At 46.6% G+C, this 18,705-nt stretch overlaps 1 protein-coding gene across 1 annotated transcript in view; it reads right to left on the reverse strand.

Moving 5' to 3' along the window:
- LOC144109894 (pancreatic triacylglycerol lipase-like) overlaps positions 1 to 18,005 on the reverse strand; it is a 357,922-nt gene extending 339,917 nt beyond the window's left edge. Inside the window, exon 1 of the mRNA XM_077642658.1 lies at positions 17,329 to 18,005. Coding sequence (XP_077498784.1) covers positions 17,329 to 17,392 — 64 coding nt within the window. The 5' untranslated portion in view covers positions 17,393 to 18,005. The remainder of the gene's footprint in view (positions 1 to 17,328) is intronic.
- Between the last annotated feature and the right edge of the window lie 700 nt (positions 18,006 to 18,705).

Consider the following 18,705-nt stretch of genomic DNA (forward strand, 5'->3'; position numbering starts at 1 on the left):
GCGACGGGTTAGTGCAGCGTTTTCTGGGTACTCAAGTGCCTTTGATTCTTCGCGCATGGCACCAAGCCGCTCAGCAATTGTGAGCATGCACTTGAGTTCGGAGGGCACGAGCGATATCTTTCGTCTGAGGCAGTGAGACAAGTATATATATATATATATATATATATATATATATATATATATATATATATATATATATATATATATATATATATATATATATATATATATATATATATATCCTTTACTTTCAGGTGCTGTGGGCAATAAGATTAAAGCGTATGATATGATCCATGGTATTCAGCATCCAACAACGCACTTAGCGATCACAAGGCCGTCATCGGTAGGTTAAAAAATTGTAACTGTAAAAATAGAAGCCTGAAAAATTCTTTGCTAGCGCTGCAGCGAACGCCCAAACATTTGATCACGTTACACACGCGAAACTGTCCTGTGAGTTTTTATTTACTCCATGCAAACTTTTCACGCTACTGTATGTGCCTAATTTATTTTAATTCACCTAGTCATGCGCAGTACAGACAAGATTTACTTGGATACAACCACTGGCGAATATTTTGTGCGCCTCTTCTTGGTGTGATTGCTTATATAAGCTCATCCGTTTAAGCTCGCAAGCCATCTTCGCGCGTCCCCGGCATGCTTCAAGATCGAGGCACCTAGTTATCCTCTTAGCATGGCATAATGTTTACTGCGTGGCTAAGAAAAGTTGTTGAGCAATATGTATTCCAGTACTCCTCACCCACCTAAAATTTCTTACGTATATAAATTTTTGGAAGCCGCGGGCTTTCATAATTAAGTGTCTCAGCCCAACCATCTTTGCACTGTTGGGATTCGTGCGGCATAGTCTGTAGTTTGTGCGTTCTGTAAAATTATTTTGAATGGCCTAAGTCATTAAATACTGGACCGTGCAAAAAAGTAAGTTTTGAAGCAGACTGAAATGCTTTCAATAAGGCACCATTTACGTAGAGTTTTTTACCCTTCTAAAAGGACTAGTCAACGAACGGGCTAGCAGACTCCTGGCGCATATTTTGCGGCCACTGCAAATGAAAAGCCGATCGAGTCGAGGCAGCAGACCAGAAATGAGCGGATTTTGTTTTCAGAGAGCGCGCGTCTTGAGGCGCTAGCTACAGCTATCACGCGATTTTCTCTAGTAGAATATATGAAACATTAGACAGATTATAAACTGAACACCTTTTCAGGATGTAAAAATGCTGCAGACTAGGCCACACGGGAAGAACGCTGGAGATAGGATTGAGCGGACGCAGCTTGTCTGCGCTCCGTGGATTTCTCATCCTGTGCGCGCAAGATCCATTCGCAGTTCCACATTTTTGTCTGGATCAGACGTATAACGTCGAGGACTACTCGTGGACACGCTTTGATCCCAAGAAGTGACTATTTTGGCATTATGCGGGACTTTAAAGCCCAAGCCAAAACGTGGGATCGCTAACCCTCGCAAGCACTTCGGCACCGGGCCCGGCGTCCGTTGCCGCGTTCGGCCTGACCAGCGAGCAGCTACTCCGCTACGGCTTCGACGATGGATGTGGACCACACCCATGGCTACGACCCCGAGTCTGGAGGATTCGGAAGTGTTCCGAGCAGCAGCAAAGAAGGCGAGGGGAACTTTGATAATTCACAGCCAGAACCTGAATGGAAGACGATATACCTCAGGGCAGGACACAAGGGCACTGTGCTCCGAAGGCATACGATGACGACCCGAAGTCACCAGCAGCGGATCCCACGAGCCGCAAAAGGCCCCCGAGACTGCCTGACCTCGACAAGTATGAATTTAAAGTGATTATCAAGCCGAAAGACCGTTTGGATCTGAAAATGTGGAGTGGGAGTGTACACCCACTTAGCGTCGCGTTCGAAAACGCGTTACGTGGCAAGACGCTACGCGCCAAACCTTACATCAGAGTTATTTAAGAGCAAAACATCATCATCGCGGCAACTTCCCATGTCGAAGACGCCACAGTACTTGCGAAGATCGATCACATCAACCTAGACGGGAAAAAGTACCACCTCAATGCCTACGTAAGAACACCGCAAGACTCATGCAAAGGGGTGGCGCACGGGATTGACCCCAACGCATCAGACAGAGACCCAGAGAAAGACTTTTCCTCAGAAACCCACGAAATATTAGGCGTCCGAAGGCTCGGCAGATCCAACTCGGCGGTGATACTGTTCAGTGGATACAAAGTCCCTTTCTTTGTTACGTTCGGGTGGATCGAGCGCAAATGTTTTTTTTATAGGAAAACTAGACCGTTTTGCGTACTGTGCGGCAGGGAAGGACATAGACCGGACGTCTGCCCCAGCCCAGCTGAATCGAAATGTGACTCGTGCGGCAAGCTGAATCCCGGGGAAGCTCACGATTGCACCCCAACTTGTGCGGCATGCCAGGGGAATCACAACACCTACTCAAGGGAATGCAAAGCAAAGTTTCTGGATCCCATCAATAAGCCTAGGAAACATCAACATTTCGATGATCAGGAAGAGAAACCGACAACCAGTGGCACCAGCAAGAGCTACGCGGCAGCTGTACGCACCAGCCGAAGAGAGCAGTTCGACAAGAAGGAATCCAGAAGAGCGGCCTCCAATTCTACGTCCAGGTCCAGGTCAAGATCTAAGTCTAGTCAACGTCGCAACTCGTCAGGCCGATCCGGAACGGAAGAGTCAAGTCTTTGGGGACCACCAGGTCGGTCTCCTTTGCACCTAAGGCGGATCCACCGGCACAGGAGACGCCACGCACCCGAGAACGCGGACCGTCTTCTGAGAAGCAAGAAGACTCAAGACACATCGTAAAGGTGGGCTATGCTGGGTTGCCTCCATCCCTCCCCGGAAACGCGATATCTAAGGAGTTTAACGACCTGAAAGCAGAAATTATTCAGCTAAAAAAACAGAACGAGGCGTTGCGAGCTGATCTTAAATTGGTCAGGCTGCAGTCACAAACAACTCACGACAAAACACCCGAAGCCCGGCCAAACTCACAGTCAGTTTATGAGCGCGTCATTGCAGAGCTGAGAGCTGACAGAGAGGAGCAGGATAAAAAGTTCCTACAAGTTATTCAGATGGTCAAAAATGAGCTCGCAAACGAGTCCGCCAACACTAGGAAATACATAAACTCTGCCATTGCCACAGTCCGAGACGAATTCAAATCGAAACTCAACGAGTGCAACTTCAGAAATAGGAAATTCAAATATGCCGACAGGCACCCCCTTCCAGAAGAGGACGAATAAGGACCATGGCACATAGGGGACAGGAAACAATTATTTGGCAATGGAATTGTCGGGGATTTAAAAAGAAAAAAGCAAGCCTTCAATTTTTCATCGACACGTCGGAGACGCCACCTGCTGTAATAGTACTTCAAGAAGCAAATACGGTCATCAGCATGAAGGGGTACAAAACTTTCCAAGACGAGCATAGCCTAGTAATACTTGTTCACAAGGAGTTTACCGCAACGCTGCAAGAACCGCTAGCCGAAAATATCAAACATGCGTACATTGAAGTTCTTCCAAAACAGGGGAAAACGCAGTTTGCACATACTGAACGTGTACAGTCGCCCCAGGGACTCATGTCGTCAGATAGCCACGCTATTTAATCATTTTATCAAGAGGGCAGGTAAGGACCCCCTCGTCATAGCCGGTGATTTCAATGCGCCCCATCAAGCATGGGGATATCACTTTAACAGCCCGAAAGGTAGGAGGATCCTTGAGATCGCTAACAGAGAAGGGCTCACAATCTTAACGGATCCCCTGCAACCCACCAGAGCGGGTAATAGCGTCAGCAGAGACACCTGTTCAGATCTCACGCTTGTGAGAAACTGCCTGCAGGCCACCTGGTTTAACACTGGCGAGCCCCTGGGCAGTGATCACTTCATCATCTCCTGCACTGTTCAGGGAGTTACATGTCGGAAACCATTTGGCAAGGCTAAGATTGTGAACTGGGACAAGTGGAGAGAGGAACTCGCACGTCTCCCGGACGAAGATATCACAGATATTGAGGCATGGACAGCGCTGCAGATGAAAACCGTCGCCAGGCACTCTACGACAGCGAACACCACGGAGGAAACTCCGGCAGTTGACCCGCACCTGTTACATCTGTGGGAAGCCATGAGATCTCTGACAAGGAGGTGGAAAAGGCAAAAGTTAAATCGCAAGCTGAAGACCAAGATTGCAGAACTCACCAAAGAAGCGGATGACTACGCACATAACCTCGCTAACCAAAACTGGCTCAAGCTGTGTGATGAGCTCAACGGTAGAATGGGCACGGCTAAAGCATGGGGACTCCTCAGATCCCTTATCGAGCCGAACTCAAACCGGAAAGAGCCAACAGACACGCTCTGTAACGCCTTGCACAGCTATAAAGGGGACAACGAAGCCCTCATTGCAGAACTTGCACGGAAATTCCTCGATCTGGGATCCTCGTACCCTCTCCCTGCGTACACCGGTGCACCCAATGAAGAGATGGACCAAGACGTAACGGTTGAGGAACTGAGGGCGGAGCTTTACGTCATGCGTAAGAACAACGCTCCTGGACCGGACCAGATAAACACCAAGATGCTCTTTAATATGGATGACATCTCTTTAAGAAAATTAGTGAAATACTTCAACACGCAGTGCTGGCACAAGGGCCAGATCCCCGACTCCTGGAAATTGGCTTTAGTGCGATTTATTCCCAAGCCCAATAAGCCATGCGATATTGATCATTTACGACCGATCTCCCTGACGTCGTGTCTGGGTAAACTGTTCGAGAGGGTCGTGAACGCCCGACTGAAACGACTCCTGAGGAAGACTGATATCCTCCCTGACACGCTGTACGAGTTTAGAGAAAAGCTGTCTACACAGGATATTCTCCTCCGTATCAGAGAGGATATTCTGGACAACCCCGGCAGATGTCAGGTCAAGGCCATCCTTGCGCTCGATTTAAAAGGGGCATTTGACAATGTCAACCACCAGGGAATACTGGATGAGCTTAACAGCATCAACTGTGGTGACCGCACATATAATTACGTGAGGGACTTTCTCTCCAATAGAAAAGCGTCAATAAGTATTAGGTGATCGGACCTCCTCTCCGTTCAATCTAGGTTCCAAGGGCACCCCGCAGGGAGCGGTCTTGTCTCCGCTTCTCTTCAACCTGGCCATGCATGGGCTACCAGAGAAGCTAGACCGCATCCAAGGCATTGAGCACGCTATACACGCCGACGACATTACGATCCGATCCGGTGTTGCAGCGGTAATGAAGGGGAAATTCAAGGCCGGCTTCAGGAAGCAGCGAATGTCGTGTGCCAGCATGCGGCGAGGCATGGGTTAACGTGCTCTCCCGAGAAATCAGAGTTACTCCTGATCGACCGTGGCAAGAGGCAGAATACGGGTTTTTGCCGTCCACTCCCTCTGTCGCCATTACGGTCCAGGGTATGAGCATTCCGATCAAGAAAGAGATCAAGATCCTGGGAGCCATCATACCCAGCGGCAACACTAACACCACTACAATCAGACAGCTCCAAGCCTATTCCGAACAAGTCTCTAGAATGCTACGCCGGGTAATCAAGAAAAGAAATGGGCTAAGAGAGAAGGAGGCCCTAAGATTAGTTCAGGCTTTCATTCTCTCTAAACTAACATACGCCACCCCGTAGTTACGGCTTAGCAAAAAAGGAGAAAGACCAACTAGATGTTATTATTCGAAAGGCAGTTAAGACGGCGCTGGGACTCCCTTTATGCACATCCACTAAGAGCTTACTACAGCTGGGGATCCATAACACCATCGACGAACTAATAGAGGCCCACCGTGTAAATCAAATTGTCAGGCTCTCAACATGTAAGCCTGGCAGGAAAATATTACAGAAGCTGAGAATCAGTCCACCCCGGGAAGTCGCTGACAAGATTGACATGCCCGTGCAGATGAGATCACACATTACGACTCACCCCATACCAAAACGCATGGATAAGGAATATAACAGAGGACGGAGACTAGCCAGAGCTAGACACCTCTCTAAGCGCTGGGATGGAAACAAGGACACGATCTACGTCGATGCGGCTGGACCCGTTAACGGAGTCGCGGCAATTGCAGCAGTTTCACCAAGGGGGGATATAATTGCAAGCTGTCTTATCCAAGCGGTGGATACCACATCGGCTGAAGAAGCAGCTATCGCACTAGCGATATCAAAGAACAGCGAGGCAACGGTTATGTCCGACTCACAAGCAGCGGTACGCAATTACCCCAGAGGCCGCCGCGTTGCCGCTCCGTGCTGGGAAATTTTGGAAAGGTCTAATCCTTCCAACATCCAGACCTTCTGGACGCCAGGGCACCTCTCAACGACGGGCAATGAGGCGGCCAACACAGCTGCTCGAGCTCTCCTCCTCCGAGCATCTGGCACGCAGCCTCTCTCTGACATAGTTGACAACCCCTCACCCTTACTAAGCTACGCAGAAATTACGGAGTACTATAAGATCACAAGAAGGGAATATCCTCTTCCTCACAAAACCCTAAGTAAATATGAAGAGCACATAATCAGGCGACTACAAACTAATACTCTGCCCAATCCTTACCTAATGAGTAAATGGTACCCAGAAACCTACAATTCGTCCTGCCCCTTCTGTGGAGCAGTTGGCACACTCTTTCACGCGGTTTGGGAATGTCAAGAAAACCCAGACTTGGACAGCAATCCCGATCCGACTCATGAGCGCTGGGAGGCAACCCTTCATAGCCACAGCCCTCTCGACCAGAAATTGCTGGCTGAGAGGGGCCGGATTATGATGACGACCAATGGGTTCTCGTACTGAACCCACCCAGTTTTTGTGCTCTGAATAAATGTTTTTCCTCCTCATAGCAGCACCTAACTAGTCGGTTTCACACAGCTTGCTAGGGCACTTATTGTTTAATATCTTGATTACAGGCTCCAGGTTCCAATTGACTTTTGCTTGGCACATCGTAACAGAAATAGAAAGGCTGCTGCCTTCATTTAGGCACAAGCGCAAGAACAGCATTTGCTTCCATAAATGTAATAATCCGGTAATTTTCACATCCAAATGCGTCATATAAGTTTGGCTGCTGAAGCATACAATTCATGTATGGCCCACTGTCGTTGTCCTGTCTCCAAGTGCTCAACTCCACTACTTTTCTCCTGACTGTCTCAATCTTTCGCTTTATCTCCGGATCTGTGATGATGACCTTAATTGCATGTGGTTATTATGCATATATTACTGCAAATATAGTGTTGCTTATTGGTTATTTATATATTGTGTTTATTGCTTATTCATTATTTGATGTGATTATCCTGACTCATTCCAAGATATTCTGATTCATTCACTGTCTGTACGCATTTCTGGCATGTCCATTTGCTTTGTGATGTGTAATTGCCTGTCGCAGCTCCCCTTGCGAAAAGTAGCCGGCGACGTTGACAGGCACCAAAACCACTTTTTCATGTGCATGCGAAGTTTTAAAATTCAGAAATATCTTACGGAACTAAGTTACTTTCTCAGCCCCCATCGCGGAGTCGCGCGCTGCAGTGCACAGCGCGTACACAGGATCCAGACCCGGGAGTGCGGCGGACACGTGTTTTTCCTCGAACTTTCAATGGGCTCTCCATGGCTGCCGCAGCGTGCAGCCCGTGTTTTTTCGACGACCTCCCTAGCTTGCATTGCAACCTTCTTTCCCCGGCACACAACAGCGAGGAAACGCGCGCGTCTTTACCTCTTGCCATTCTCCCCTCGTTCCTGGCACATGAAGGGCCCTTCGCATTACTATCCTTACAATCCCCCCCCCCCCCCCCTCTCTCCTACGGGGCGCCTTTTCAGGGAGAGGTTACTGCCCGCGCTGCATCCCTCCTTTCCCCCGTCCTCACCAGGAACGAAATTCTCTTCTCTAGACCTTGGCAGCTTTTTGCGGCTTCTGTGTTCTGTCCACCCTCTGCCTGTTTCTCACGGCCTGCCGCGCCCCCACTGCAACCTCTACTTCGTTTGACTGAAGGAGCACAAGCCCCTCGGACGTGGTTTCTCCCTTCTGCAGTTGATATTTTTTCATAGGTATCGCCAACCATCTGCGACCACCTGGTTGATAGTTGAGTACATTTCTTGTTTATTCATTTTGACTGTTGTAGGAATTGCTTCGCGCGTACATATAACTCGCAACCAGCAATCTGCAGAATACACGCAATTGTGAGTTAGCTCCCGTAACACTTTCACCAATTCTTTAAATAGGCTTCTTGAGCAACAAGAGCGCTTTTTCCGGCAAAGCATTGTCAGTAATGTAGCACAGCAGGGCACATTAGCTAAGATGTGCTAACTATTAGCACATTGGTTAACAAATATAGCATAATTAACTTTTTCCCCATCACTATTAGGATCCTTAAAGGGAGACTGAGGCGGTTTTCAAATCTGCTAACCTTTTAGGCTTTTGAAGTATACTCATTGTTGATCATGCTTGTGAAGTTATTTTTTCAGTTTTTGCAAAAGCACCGCCACAATCACAGATTGAATGCGCGCCGTTCAAATCTCCCGCGTCCCTAGAGAGCGCAGGAGAGAACAGCAGAGAGGAACACCTCCTCCTTGTCGGCCTCGTTTGACCAACATATTAAGGAAGCGAACAGTCACCGAAACCAAGGTGCATAGGCGAATGTTCTTAATTTTTTCTTTTTTTAAAATTTGTAGTGCCAATCAATCGGTTTAAAGAAAATTAGTTATAAAGCAGCAGAAAAAACAACCGCGTCCGTTAGATGACGTTCTACGTCACACTCGCGGTATTACAGGCCGTGCTACGTCCACCGCTATGGTCGAGGGTGGCGCTGGTGAACACTTTCAAGGTTCGCCTACACCCAGTAAACATAAAATACCCACGAAAGCAGCAGATTGGATAGCCGTCGCCGTAGCTCAGTTGGTAAGAGCACCGGACGCGATATTCGGAGGTCGTGGGTTCGGATCCCACCGGCGGCAAGGTTGTTTTTTCTGCTGCTTTATAACTAATTTTCTTTAAACAGATTGAGTGGCACTACAAAGTAAAAAGAAAAAGAAAAACATTCCCCTATGCACCTTGGTTTCGGTGACTGTTCGCTTCCTTAATATGTTGGTCAAACGAGCCCCTCATTTTCTTCACCTTGTCTGCTAATATATATATATATAGGTGAGATCCATTTTAATGGAAGGCTAGGAGCCGAGATCGGCTGGCGCCTGGCCGGCCCGGCAGTAGCTATTTTAGGCGCTCCTGTGTGGCTCGGGGCGTAGGGGTGGGTAGAAGCAAAGCAGAAAGTGTAACAATGGCAGCTGACCCCAACGGAAGCGAGAATGTGCAGCGGAAGCGAGAGTCCCTACAAGGAAGGAGGATTGGTGGTGGTTGTACCACAGCACACGCAGAGAGGAGGGTTGAGTGCGTCGAAGGTGTAGTATACAAGATCCCCCTTTCATGCGGTGGGTGGTATGTTGGCCAGACTGGGCGATGTCTTAACGAACGGCTGAGAGAGCATCACAATTCTTTGGACAGGGCAGCCGGTTCGAATTTGGCGCTGCACTGCAGACAACCTAAGCACACGTGCGCCCCATTGCTTCATCAGACACCCGTCATCTTCAAACATAAAGATCAGATAGTAAGGGAACTAGTAGAGGCATATCATATTGACAAGGGGGGGTGCAGCATGCATTAGCAAGCCCTCATTATCATTGGCTAACCACGAAATCACCTGTTTGGAGCATGCATTTGCAGCAAGGTAGGTTTAATGTGTTCAGTAATGACGCAGTGTTTCTTGAATATTTTTTTGTTCTGTGTAGTGTTTGGCGGGAATAGTATATGTACACACGTGCGTAATAAATCACCAGTTGAAAGTCAGCGCTTGTGTCGTCGTGTTTGTTCCGTCCTCGTGTTTTTTCCGCGCTGTTTTACCATGGATAACAGTAACCAACTTGCTCAGCTTTCCGTACTTCTAAATGACCCCAACAAAATGGCCACTAGGAAGTCCAGGAAGAAAACCACAAAAAAGAAATTTAACACCAGGGTGAGGTACATAACATACAAGGTGGTAGAAAGAGAGCGAAGCGGTTAGAAATAGAACACCAGTTAAAGGACGAAGAAGTAGGTGTACACGCGCTATGCGAGACACATCTCCGGGATCTAGAAGACCCACGATTTATTGACGGCTACGTCTGGGAAGGGAGCAACAGAACAACAACGGAGAGGAAGGGAGGAGGGGTAGGTACGCTGATACCTCAAGGAAAAAATTGGCAAAGAATAATGTCAATTTGCAAATGACATGACTGCGGCATCAGGTACAATTTCCGGTAAATGGACATGGCTGGAAGCAGTTTACTTAGGGACAGGGACCAAATGCAGGCAAGAGAACAAGGATATAGTTGAGTGTCTCAATGACGATATAAAGCAGTTTGCTGAAGGTGCCGATATTATTCTGCTGGGTGACATGAATGGCCACATCGAGGACGGATACACAGATTGTAACGGAAAGTTGATGCTAGACTTCTGTAGCGATACAGCCTAGTTGTTGTGAATAGAGAAAGTAAGTGTGAGGGACAAATCGCGTGGGAACCCCGTAACAGGCAAACCACCATTGACTACTGCTTAATGTCGCAGGGGATGTATAGCAAGCTCGCAATAGTGGAAATAGACGAAGAGGGGAAGCACAGCCTCGGAAGTGATCATAAGCGTATTAGTGTACAGTTGGGAGCCCTGCTCGAAAGAGATATGCAGGGAAGTGAAAAAGAGTACGCAAAATTAAATGACGAACAAATCTCGCTAATAGCGGCCTGCATAGAGGAAGCAATAAAGAAACATCCCATAGAAAAGTGGGATTATAATAAGTTAGAACTACTCATTAGTGCAAAAATAAAAGAAGTAAAAGGAGTAAACCGCTGGAGAAGCCGCCACGAAGTTGATGGAGTAAGCAAAGTAGGGAGGCCATCGAACAGCGACGGTTGGCATCACGGGAACACAGAGGAGCAAAGAGGCGCAGTTATCTGAAGAGGAAATAGGCGAAAAATGAGAATCTTATCGACAAAAGAAACAGCAAGTGCAGGTCCTCATCCAGGCTTAAACGACCATTGATTACTGTTTAATGTCGCAGGGGATGTATAGCAAGCTCGCAATAGTGAAAATAGAATAAAGCAGTCCTCTGATCGCTGGCTGCCTGAAGTCCGCGATGGAACTTAAGCGGGGCCAAGAAAATTCTGAAACCATATAAGCTGGCTGGGCAAATCGAATCAGCTGAGAAAGCAGGACCGGATTCACGATGCCAAGAGAAAATGTTTGGAGGCAGCTGACGTTGTGAACTACATTGCATAAGTTATAGCTGAGTCATTTAGGAAGCACGATAGAGTAATCACCCCCAATGAGGGAGCAACAGAGGACAGCGCAGTAAAACCCATTAGAACTGACCAACCTTAATTGGAAAAAGGCGGAAGCAAATATTCCAAAATGCACGTTCCTAGGGATAGACGAAATTCCAAACAAGCTAATTAATGAATTTACGAATACGAATACGGTTTATTTTCATGTTTGTACAAAACATGGGGAGATGGAAGAAAAAGCTGCTGAACAGCAACTTGACAGGCTCCCATCCCCCTTGTTTACATAGGCAACAGCAGCGCATACAATATACATATACGGATCAGCATACAAAAAAAAAAACACGTTTTGATGGATATTTTATACATCACTAAAATTGGTGAAATACAAATTTGCGTGAAATGTATAAGTACGAAACGCAGTGTAAGTATGCATGATTGAATGTACTTCAAAGATTTGAAAGAACAGCAGTTATAAAACCAGACAGAAGAATTAACAGGTACACAGAGCATACAGATCAAACCTGAGAAAAAAAAATCTATAAAAGGTAGTGCATAGGTAGTACAATTGCAGCATTTGAGAAAGAAAAAAAAAGTAATTACCTTTCTCTCAACCCTATTTCTAAACAACTAAAGGAATAAATCTCTGAATTCTGTTTTCGAAATGCTCATCACATCAATTTCTTTGCGAAAAAAATAATTTAATACACTTGGTACTGTGTGTCGTAACATTTGTTCACCGTAATTAGTGCGGTTACGATGAACTTCCCAGTGCTCAGGATGTCTAGTAGTATAATAATACGTATTCATTTGCAAGTTTGCCAGATTAGTTATGAGATTAATGCCTTGTTTCTTTTCATCCCTTAATTTTTTACAAAGATGATAGTTATACAAGTTCTCTACGTTAATTAGTCTAAACTTTCTAAGCAAGCTGTCTACTGAGTAGTCTGGTGAAGAATCTGCAATAATCCGGATTATTTTATTTTGCATTACCATCAATTTCCTGATATTCAAATATTCGAAGATGTACGTCCGCAGGGATCGACGAAATTCCAATCAAGCTAATTAATGAACTTGGCCCAAGAGGCAAGGAAACGCTGATAAAAGTATTGGAGGCAGTCATAACAAATCAGCAAATTCCGCACAGCTGAAAAGAGAGTAAAATGAATTTGATTTATAAAGGAAAAGGCAATAAGACGAACATAATATCCTTCCCGACCGATTACGATAACATCAGTTACATACAGGCCGGCGATGCAGGCGGTGAAAATAAAAATGCAGTCATGGGTAGAAAGTAATAGAATACTCGGAGAACTTCAGAACGGGTTCAGAAGTGGTAACGCGCTTAGATGATTGCCTGTTCGTGCTTACCCAGTGCATAGAAATAGCTAAGGCGGTAAACAGACCTCTGTATTTAGCCTTCCTGGACATAAGCGGTGCATACGACAACATTAACAGGGAACTCTTGTGGAACATATTAAAAGGTGAAGGTGTCGGTCATGAGGTAATTAATTTTCTGCAGAAAATATATTGAGAAAATGAAGTTGAAACAACAAGGGAAGGAATTAAGAGTACAACAACTGCCCAGATACACAAAAGATTAAGGCAAGGTTGTCCTCTATCACCGCTGCTGTTCATGCGTTATATGATAAGTATGAAAAGACGGCTACAAGGAAGCAATTTAGGCTATAATAGGTCGTACAGATTAGGCGGAAGGGTTGTTGAGCAACGACTACCGGGTTTAATGTATGCGTGCGATATGGTACTGTTAGCAGATAGCCAGGAAGATTTGCAAACTTTGGTGAATTTCTGTGGAGACGAAGGAGACAGTCTAGGTTTCGGTTTTAGCGCAACTAAATCAGGTGTGATGGTTTTCAACGGCACAACTGATCAGGAGCTTACAATACAAGGCCATGAAATACCTCGAGTGGCCGAATACAAATATCTCGGGGTATGGGTAAACAAAGGGCATATGTACACGGAAAAGCACGAACAGTCTCTCATAGCAAAAGGGCGAAGAGATGCCGGGATAATGAAACATAGAGAATTGTGGCGGTACAACAGGTATGAAGTCCTCAGAGGTATTTGGAAAGGTATAATGGCGCCGGGGCTTACTTTCGGGAATGCGGTTCTGCGCTTAAGGGCAGAAGTTCAGTCGGGATTAGAAGTAAACCTGAGAGCTGTTGGAAGATTAGTACTAGATGGCCACGGGAAAACCACAAACGAAGCAGTGCAAGGGGATATAGGCTGGGCATCGTTCGAAGCACTGGAAGCGCCGAGTTAAATACTATACGAAAAACGCCTGAGGAAATTGGACGATAACAGGTGGGCAGCTAAGGTATTTACCTAAATACCTATACAGAAATAGCGTTGACTCACACCGGCGGAAAAGAACTAGGAAGTTAACCAGTAAGTATGCCAGATACGAGGACAGAGAAGGAAAGAGTATTACACGACAGGTTAAAAACGCGGAAGGTAAAAAATTGATAGATTCAATGGAAAAGATGCATAGTGTAGGACTATATTGATACTGCAAAGGGCAGATCAGGAAGGAAGCGTTTTATGATAACTGAAGAGGCAGTGCCCTACTCTTTGAAGCTAGGCCAGGATGTCGTAGAACGCGCAGCTACAAAAAGAAATTTAACGAAGGAGATGGCACATGTGCTGTGTGTGGTAAATCTGTAATAAGTTAGAACACCCCATAATAAAATGTGATGGTACCCATCCCGATGTCGATGCAGGCACAGTCGCTTTTCTTGAGGCCCTGGAGTTTAGAGATAACAATAGTTACGTAAATAAATCTGCGGTGGAAATTAGCAAAAAGCGATTGGAAGATTGGTGGCTCGAAAGCAGAGAGGAGACATAAGGTTAAAAGTGTACGAAGACATATTTAAAGAAAATGGCGGATTTCAATAACTTACAACGCGGTTAAACAAATATAAAGGGAAAAAAGCTGAGCTTTTTCTCTCAAGAGAAAAGTGTACAGCAGCTGTATCTTACCTGTACTCACCTACGGGGCAGAAACGTGGAGGCTAATGAAAAGATTTCAGCTTAAGTTAAGAACAACGCAGTGAGCCATGGAAAGAAAAATGATAGGTGTAACGTTAAGAGACAAGAAGCGGGCAGAGTGGGTGAGGGAACAAACGCGGGTTAAAGACATCCTAGTCGAAATCAAGAGGAACAAATGGGCTTGTGCAGGGCATGTGATGCGAAGGCAAGATAACCGCTGGTCCTTAAGGGTAACGGAGTGGATTCCAAGAGAAAGTAAGCGTAGCAGGGGGCGGCAGAAGGTTAGGTGGGCGGATGAGATTAAGAAGATTGCAGGCAAAAGGTGGATGCAGCTGGCAAATGACACGATTAATTGGAGACACATGGGAGAGGCAGCTGGCAAATGACACGATTAATTGGAGACACATGGGAGAGGCCTTTTGCCCTGGAGTGCGTGCAGTAAGGGTGATGATGATGATGGTGGTGGTGGTGGCAACTGCCATCACCCCGTGTCAAAGGGGACGCTCCTACCTTCCATTCCATTCATTAAAAGGTGGTCCAGAGCTCACTGCATTGAGCTGAATTTAAGTTGCCTTTTTGTTGCTTCCGCGTTTCTGCCCAGTAGGTATCGGTGAGACACAGATGTTAAAGTGTTAAGTATTTCGTTTCAAGTATCTTTTACGCTTATTGCGACTGCACTTGATCTCGAGAGTTGAACGAAAAGAAAGTAGCATAAACTGTAAAAAAAACGCCCAAATAAAAATAACCACGCTGCCAAACTCATTAGAGCAGAAAGATGGGCGAGTTGATTTATGTGCATGGTGAAAAAAGCGCGTAACGGCGATGACGGAACTAAGAAACAAGGACGAGCGCTATACTCTCAACTAAAAATTTGTTTTTGAATGTACAGGTATACATCGAAAACAGTAAAAATAGTGAATACAGTGAAAATAGTTAAACGATTGCTGCTTTGATGATTCACTATTTGTATCGTTTTCTGTTTGTACCTGTACATTCAGGAATAAATGCTCAGATGAGAGTGTAGAAATAGTCCTTGTTTCTTCGTTCCGTTCCATCATGCACGCTGCCAAAGCAGGAAATGTGTCTACGTTCAGTTCCCCTCCGGACACTTCCAGAAGCTTCCACCACTTTGCGCGAGCCTTTGACGGTTCAGATTTCGCAACATTGCGCAATCTCAACCATGCCCCGCCGCGGTGGCTCAGTGGTTAGGGCGCTCGACTACTGATCCGGAGTTCCCGGGTTCGAACCCAACCGCGGCGGCTGCGTTTTTATGGAGGAAAAACGCTAAGGCGCCCGTGTGCTGTGCGATGTCAGTGCACGTTAAAGATCCCCAGGTGGTCGAAATTATGCCGGAGCCCTCCACTACGGCACCTATTCTTCCTTTCTTCTTTCACTCCCTCCTTTATCCCGTCCCTTACGGCGCGGTTCAGTTGTCCAAAGATATATGAGACAGATACTGCGCCATTTCCTTTCCCTAAAAAACCAATTATTATTATTATTAATCTCAACCACACCGCTGAGCAAGCGTTCTTGTTTACGCTCCCGCGTCTGCTTTGCGACGCCAAGCTCTGTATTCGGAAATTCCACTTATTCAATGCAGTGACGTCACGGGAGGAATTGACGACCCCTTCCGAGAAACTTTGACTTGCGCTGCCGCGTCTCACTTCCGATGCAGGCCGATAGCTTTCAACAGGATAGATAAGCGGGCGAGTTGGTGATACATAATGCAAAAAAACAGCGCGAACAAACGGGGACTAGACTACAGCGCTTGTTCCTGTGTTTTCTTCGTCTAGTCCCCGTTTGTTCGCGCTGTTTTTTTGCATTATGCGATAGCTTTCAATGTTTAATTTGCACCATCCACCGGGCGGGAATAGAAAATTGGCGGACATCTAAACCCCTTGTTCTTTCAGAAAGTGTTAACAGTTTGTAAAGCTGAAACGTTGCTGGGCAAGAGAGTCTGGCTCCACACGGTTCGTCTGTGCGTCCACGTGCCATGCGCGCGATCGTGTCTGAGGAGGTAATCAACGCCGACCAATCAGAGGAAGTTCTCGGTCAGATCCATGGTTGGCCACGAGCCCATTGGAAGCTGCTGATGAAGACTTCTGTTGCGTATTACTCCTTAATAGCGTGGATAAAGTGTTCAGCGTAGTATCGTCGGCTATCTCCATTGTCTTATTCCTTTCACAAGACAGCACATCAGGGCTCCCACCAACGCAGCCGGACCGGCATAAATTTTGCCTTCTTTTTGTTTTTATTTATCTTTTAGCATTTATCTATTTTTTGTCAATATACTTTTTCACTTCATTTTTGATGGTTCTAGCACGCACTTTGGTGCCACAACCGCAAATTGTTCCACGAATGTTTGTAATGCTTGTTCTTGCTCGAACAGCCGAAAAGCGGCTTTCTTTTTTTACTGTCGGTGAAACAAGATGCGACCAGGTTTATTTAGAATGACCGCAGACACGCGCAACGACTGGTAGAATGTTCAAGTTGTCCTAGTTGCTTCCTCATTAATGAGTTATGACGTTACAATTGTCCAGGTAATCAGCAAATTTTATGGAAGACTCCGCACGCCATTTTTTTTTCGCCACGGGGCATTTCAATGCTCTTGCATTAATAAAGCCAATGTCTGCTAATAAATATATCTGCAATGTTGGAATTTCTGCAGAACATGTCTCCCGCAGAGGAGAAGGATATCTTTATCTACCGTGATTACAATTTTCAGACAATTGTTTGAATGGCCGAATTTGCCGAATTCAACGACTTAAAGGTGTCAGCCATTCAGTACATTTTAATTCTGTAATTAAGTTCATTTGGCGCATCTCAACAGGGCGGTGCCTCAGCGAGGGGTACGAATCCGGACGAATGAGGTCTTTGAGCGAAACGCTGATTTAATCCTAATCACGTACGTAGTTAATGGGTTGAATTACCCTGTGGTGCCCCAGCAAGAACAAACTATCACTGGACAATCAGCGGCATGCGGATTAGCAGCTGAACAGCATACGTACATGAGCCAGTGAGCACGTACTTGAGTCGAACACTGACAGTAAGGCCGTGAGCCTTACCCAGAATCCAGCGACGTCCATGGACATCAATGCGATGCAAGTGCAACCCAAAGCAAGCAGTTCCCAGTGGTTGTAACGGACTCCTCCAGAGCGCCTGTCATAAAGCCAGAGTCCGGAGCCATGACACCTGACGTCACGCGCAGCTGCTCCAACCGGACACAACAATAGCGCCGCCTGCCATCGCCAAGACCGTCGCAGGGGTTTTCCACCGAGGCCTCTCAGAAAGCGGCGTCAGGAGCCGACGGTGGTCTCGGTGGTGATAGGCTGCAGAGCAGGTCACTGGTTTCCTGTATCCAGATGTTCACACCGACACACGGCTCAGGGAGTGGGTGACTTGATTGCACGCCAAAAGCTTGAGGCACCTCATCATCGGGAATATAGCTTGGTTATTCGCCTTCGCTCACCGAAAGGTGCGCCAGGGAAGCGCTGATCGGTGTGGAGAGGTGCTTAACATAGACTTTCGCCCTTTGAAGTTACTTGCGCACAAAAAAACACACAAAAAAAGAATAACGCTTGCGGTTCCCCACGTGACGTTGCGGTCCGCGAAACGCTGTCAATGGGCGCACAGTGTGCGTTCGCAAGCCACAACACCTGCGTCCCCTTACGCGCGTTCAGCGGCCTCTGATCGAGAGCCAACACATGACGTTGGCTCCCCGGACAGAAAGGGCGAAGGGAGCAGACTCGATACTTCCGGCGGGCAAGGCCAGAACGAGTTTGTCTGGTTGCGACGCGCCGCGATGAGCGGCGGGTCATCGCGGGGCGACCACAAACACGGAAAAGCCAAAGGAGACTTCTGCCGACCCGATGCGTCGTCGCTTCCGTTCTTTCGATTTCGCTTGCTGTTTTCATTCGTCGCTTTCCTGCCTCCAAGGAGACGCCCTTTTGGCTGCATGCAGGGCTGCTCGCCGACATGCTGTCGACTGAGAATTAATTCGGCGCCTTGACAGCTGTGCACTAGAATAAAGAGGCAGCAGCTTTGTTCAACCTAGCAGAAATGCTGTCCTGTGATCTTTCGACAAGCCTGGCAGATGCTTCACTAGTTTCACAATTCCAGAAATCATTTTATGTTGAAGCCTTACCTGATGAGTGGAAAAGCGCCAGCGTAGTTTTTAAAACAGCAGCTGTAAGCTGCCTCTACCACAAAACCTTCAGCCCTTTCAGTTTTCTTGCTTTCCTCTAGCTTTTAACGCACAATGTTCGGCTTGAAACATCTTCTAAAGACAGTGCTAAGAAGAACCCGTTCGGTTTTCGAATGCGTACAGAGCTTCAGCGTTTTAGCAGGAGGCAGAGAAAGAGGAAATGTGATAAGTACTGCAGAAAAATTCAAGTTTTTTCGGACG

The sequence above is a fragment of the Amblyomma americanum genome, chromosome 11, assembly GCF_052857255.1.
Source record: "Amblyomma americanum isolate KBUSLIRL-KWMA chromosome 11, ASM5285725v1, whole genome shotgun sequence".
Classification (NCBI taxonomy): Eukaryota; Metazoa; Arthropoda; class Arachnida; order Ixodida; family Ixodidae; genus Amblyomma; species Amblyomma americanum.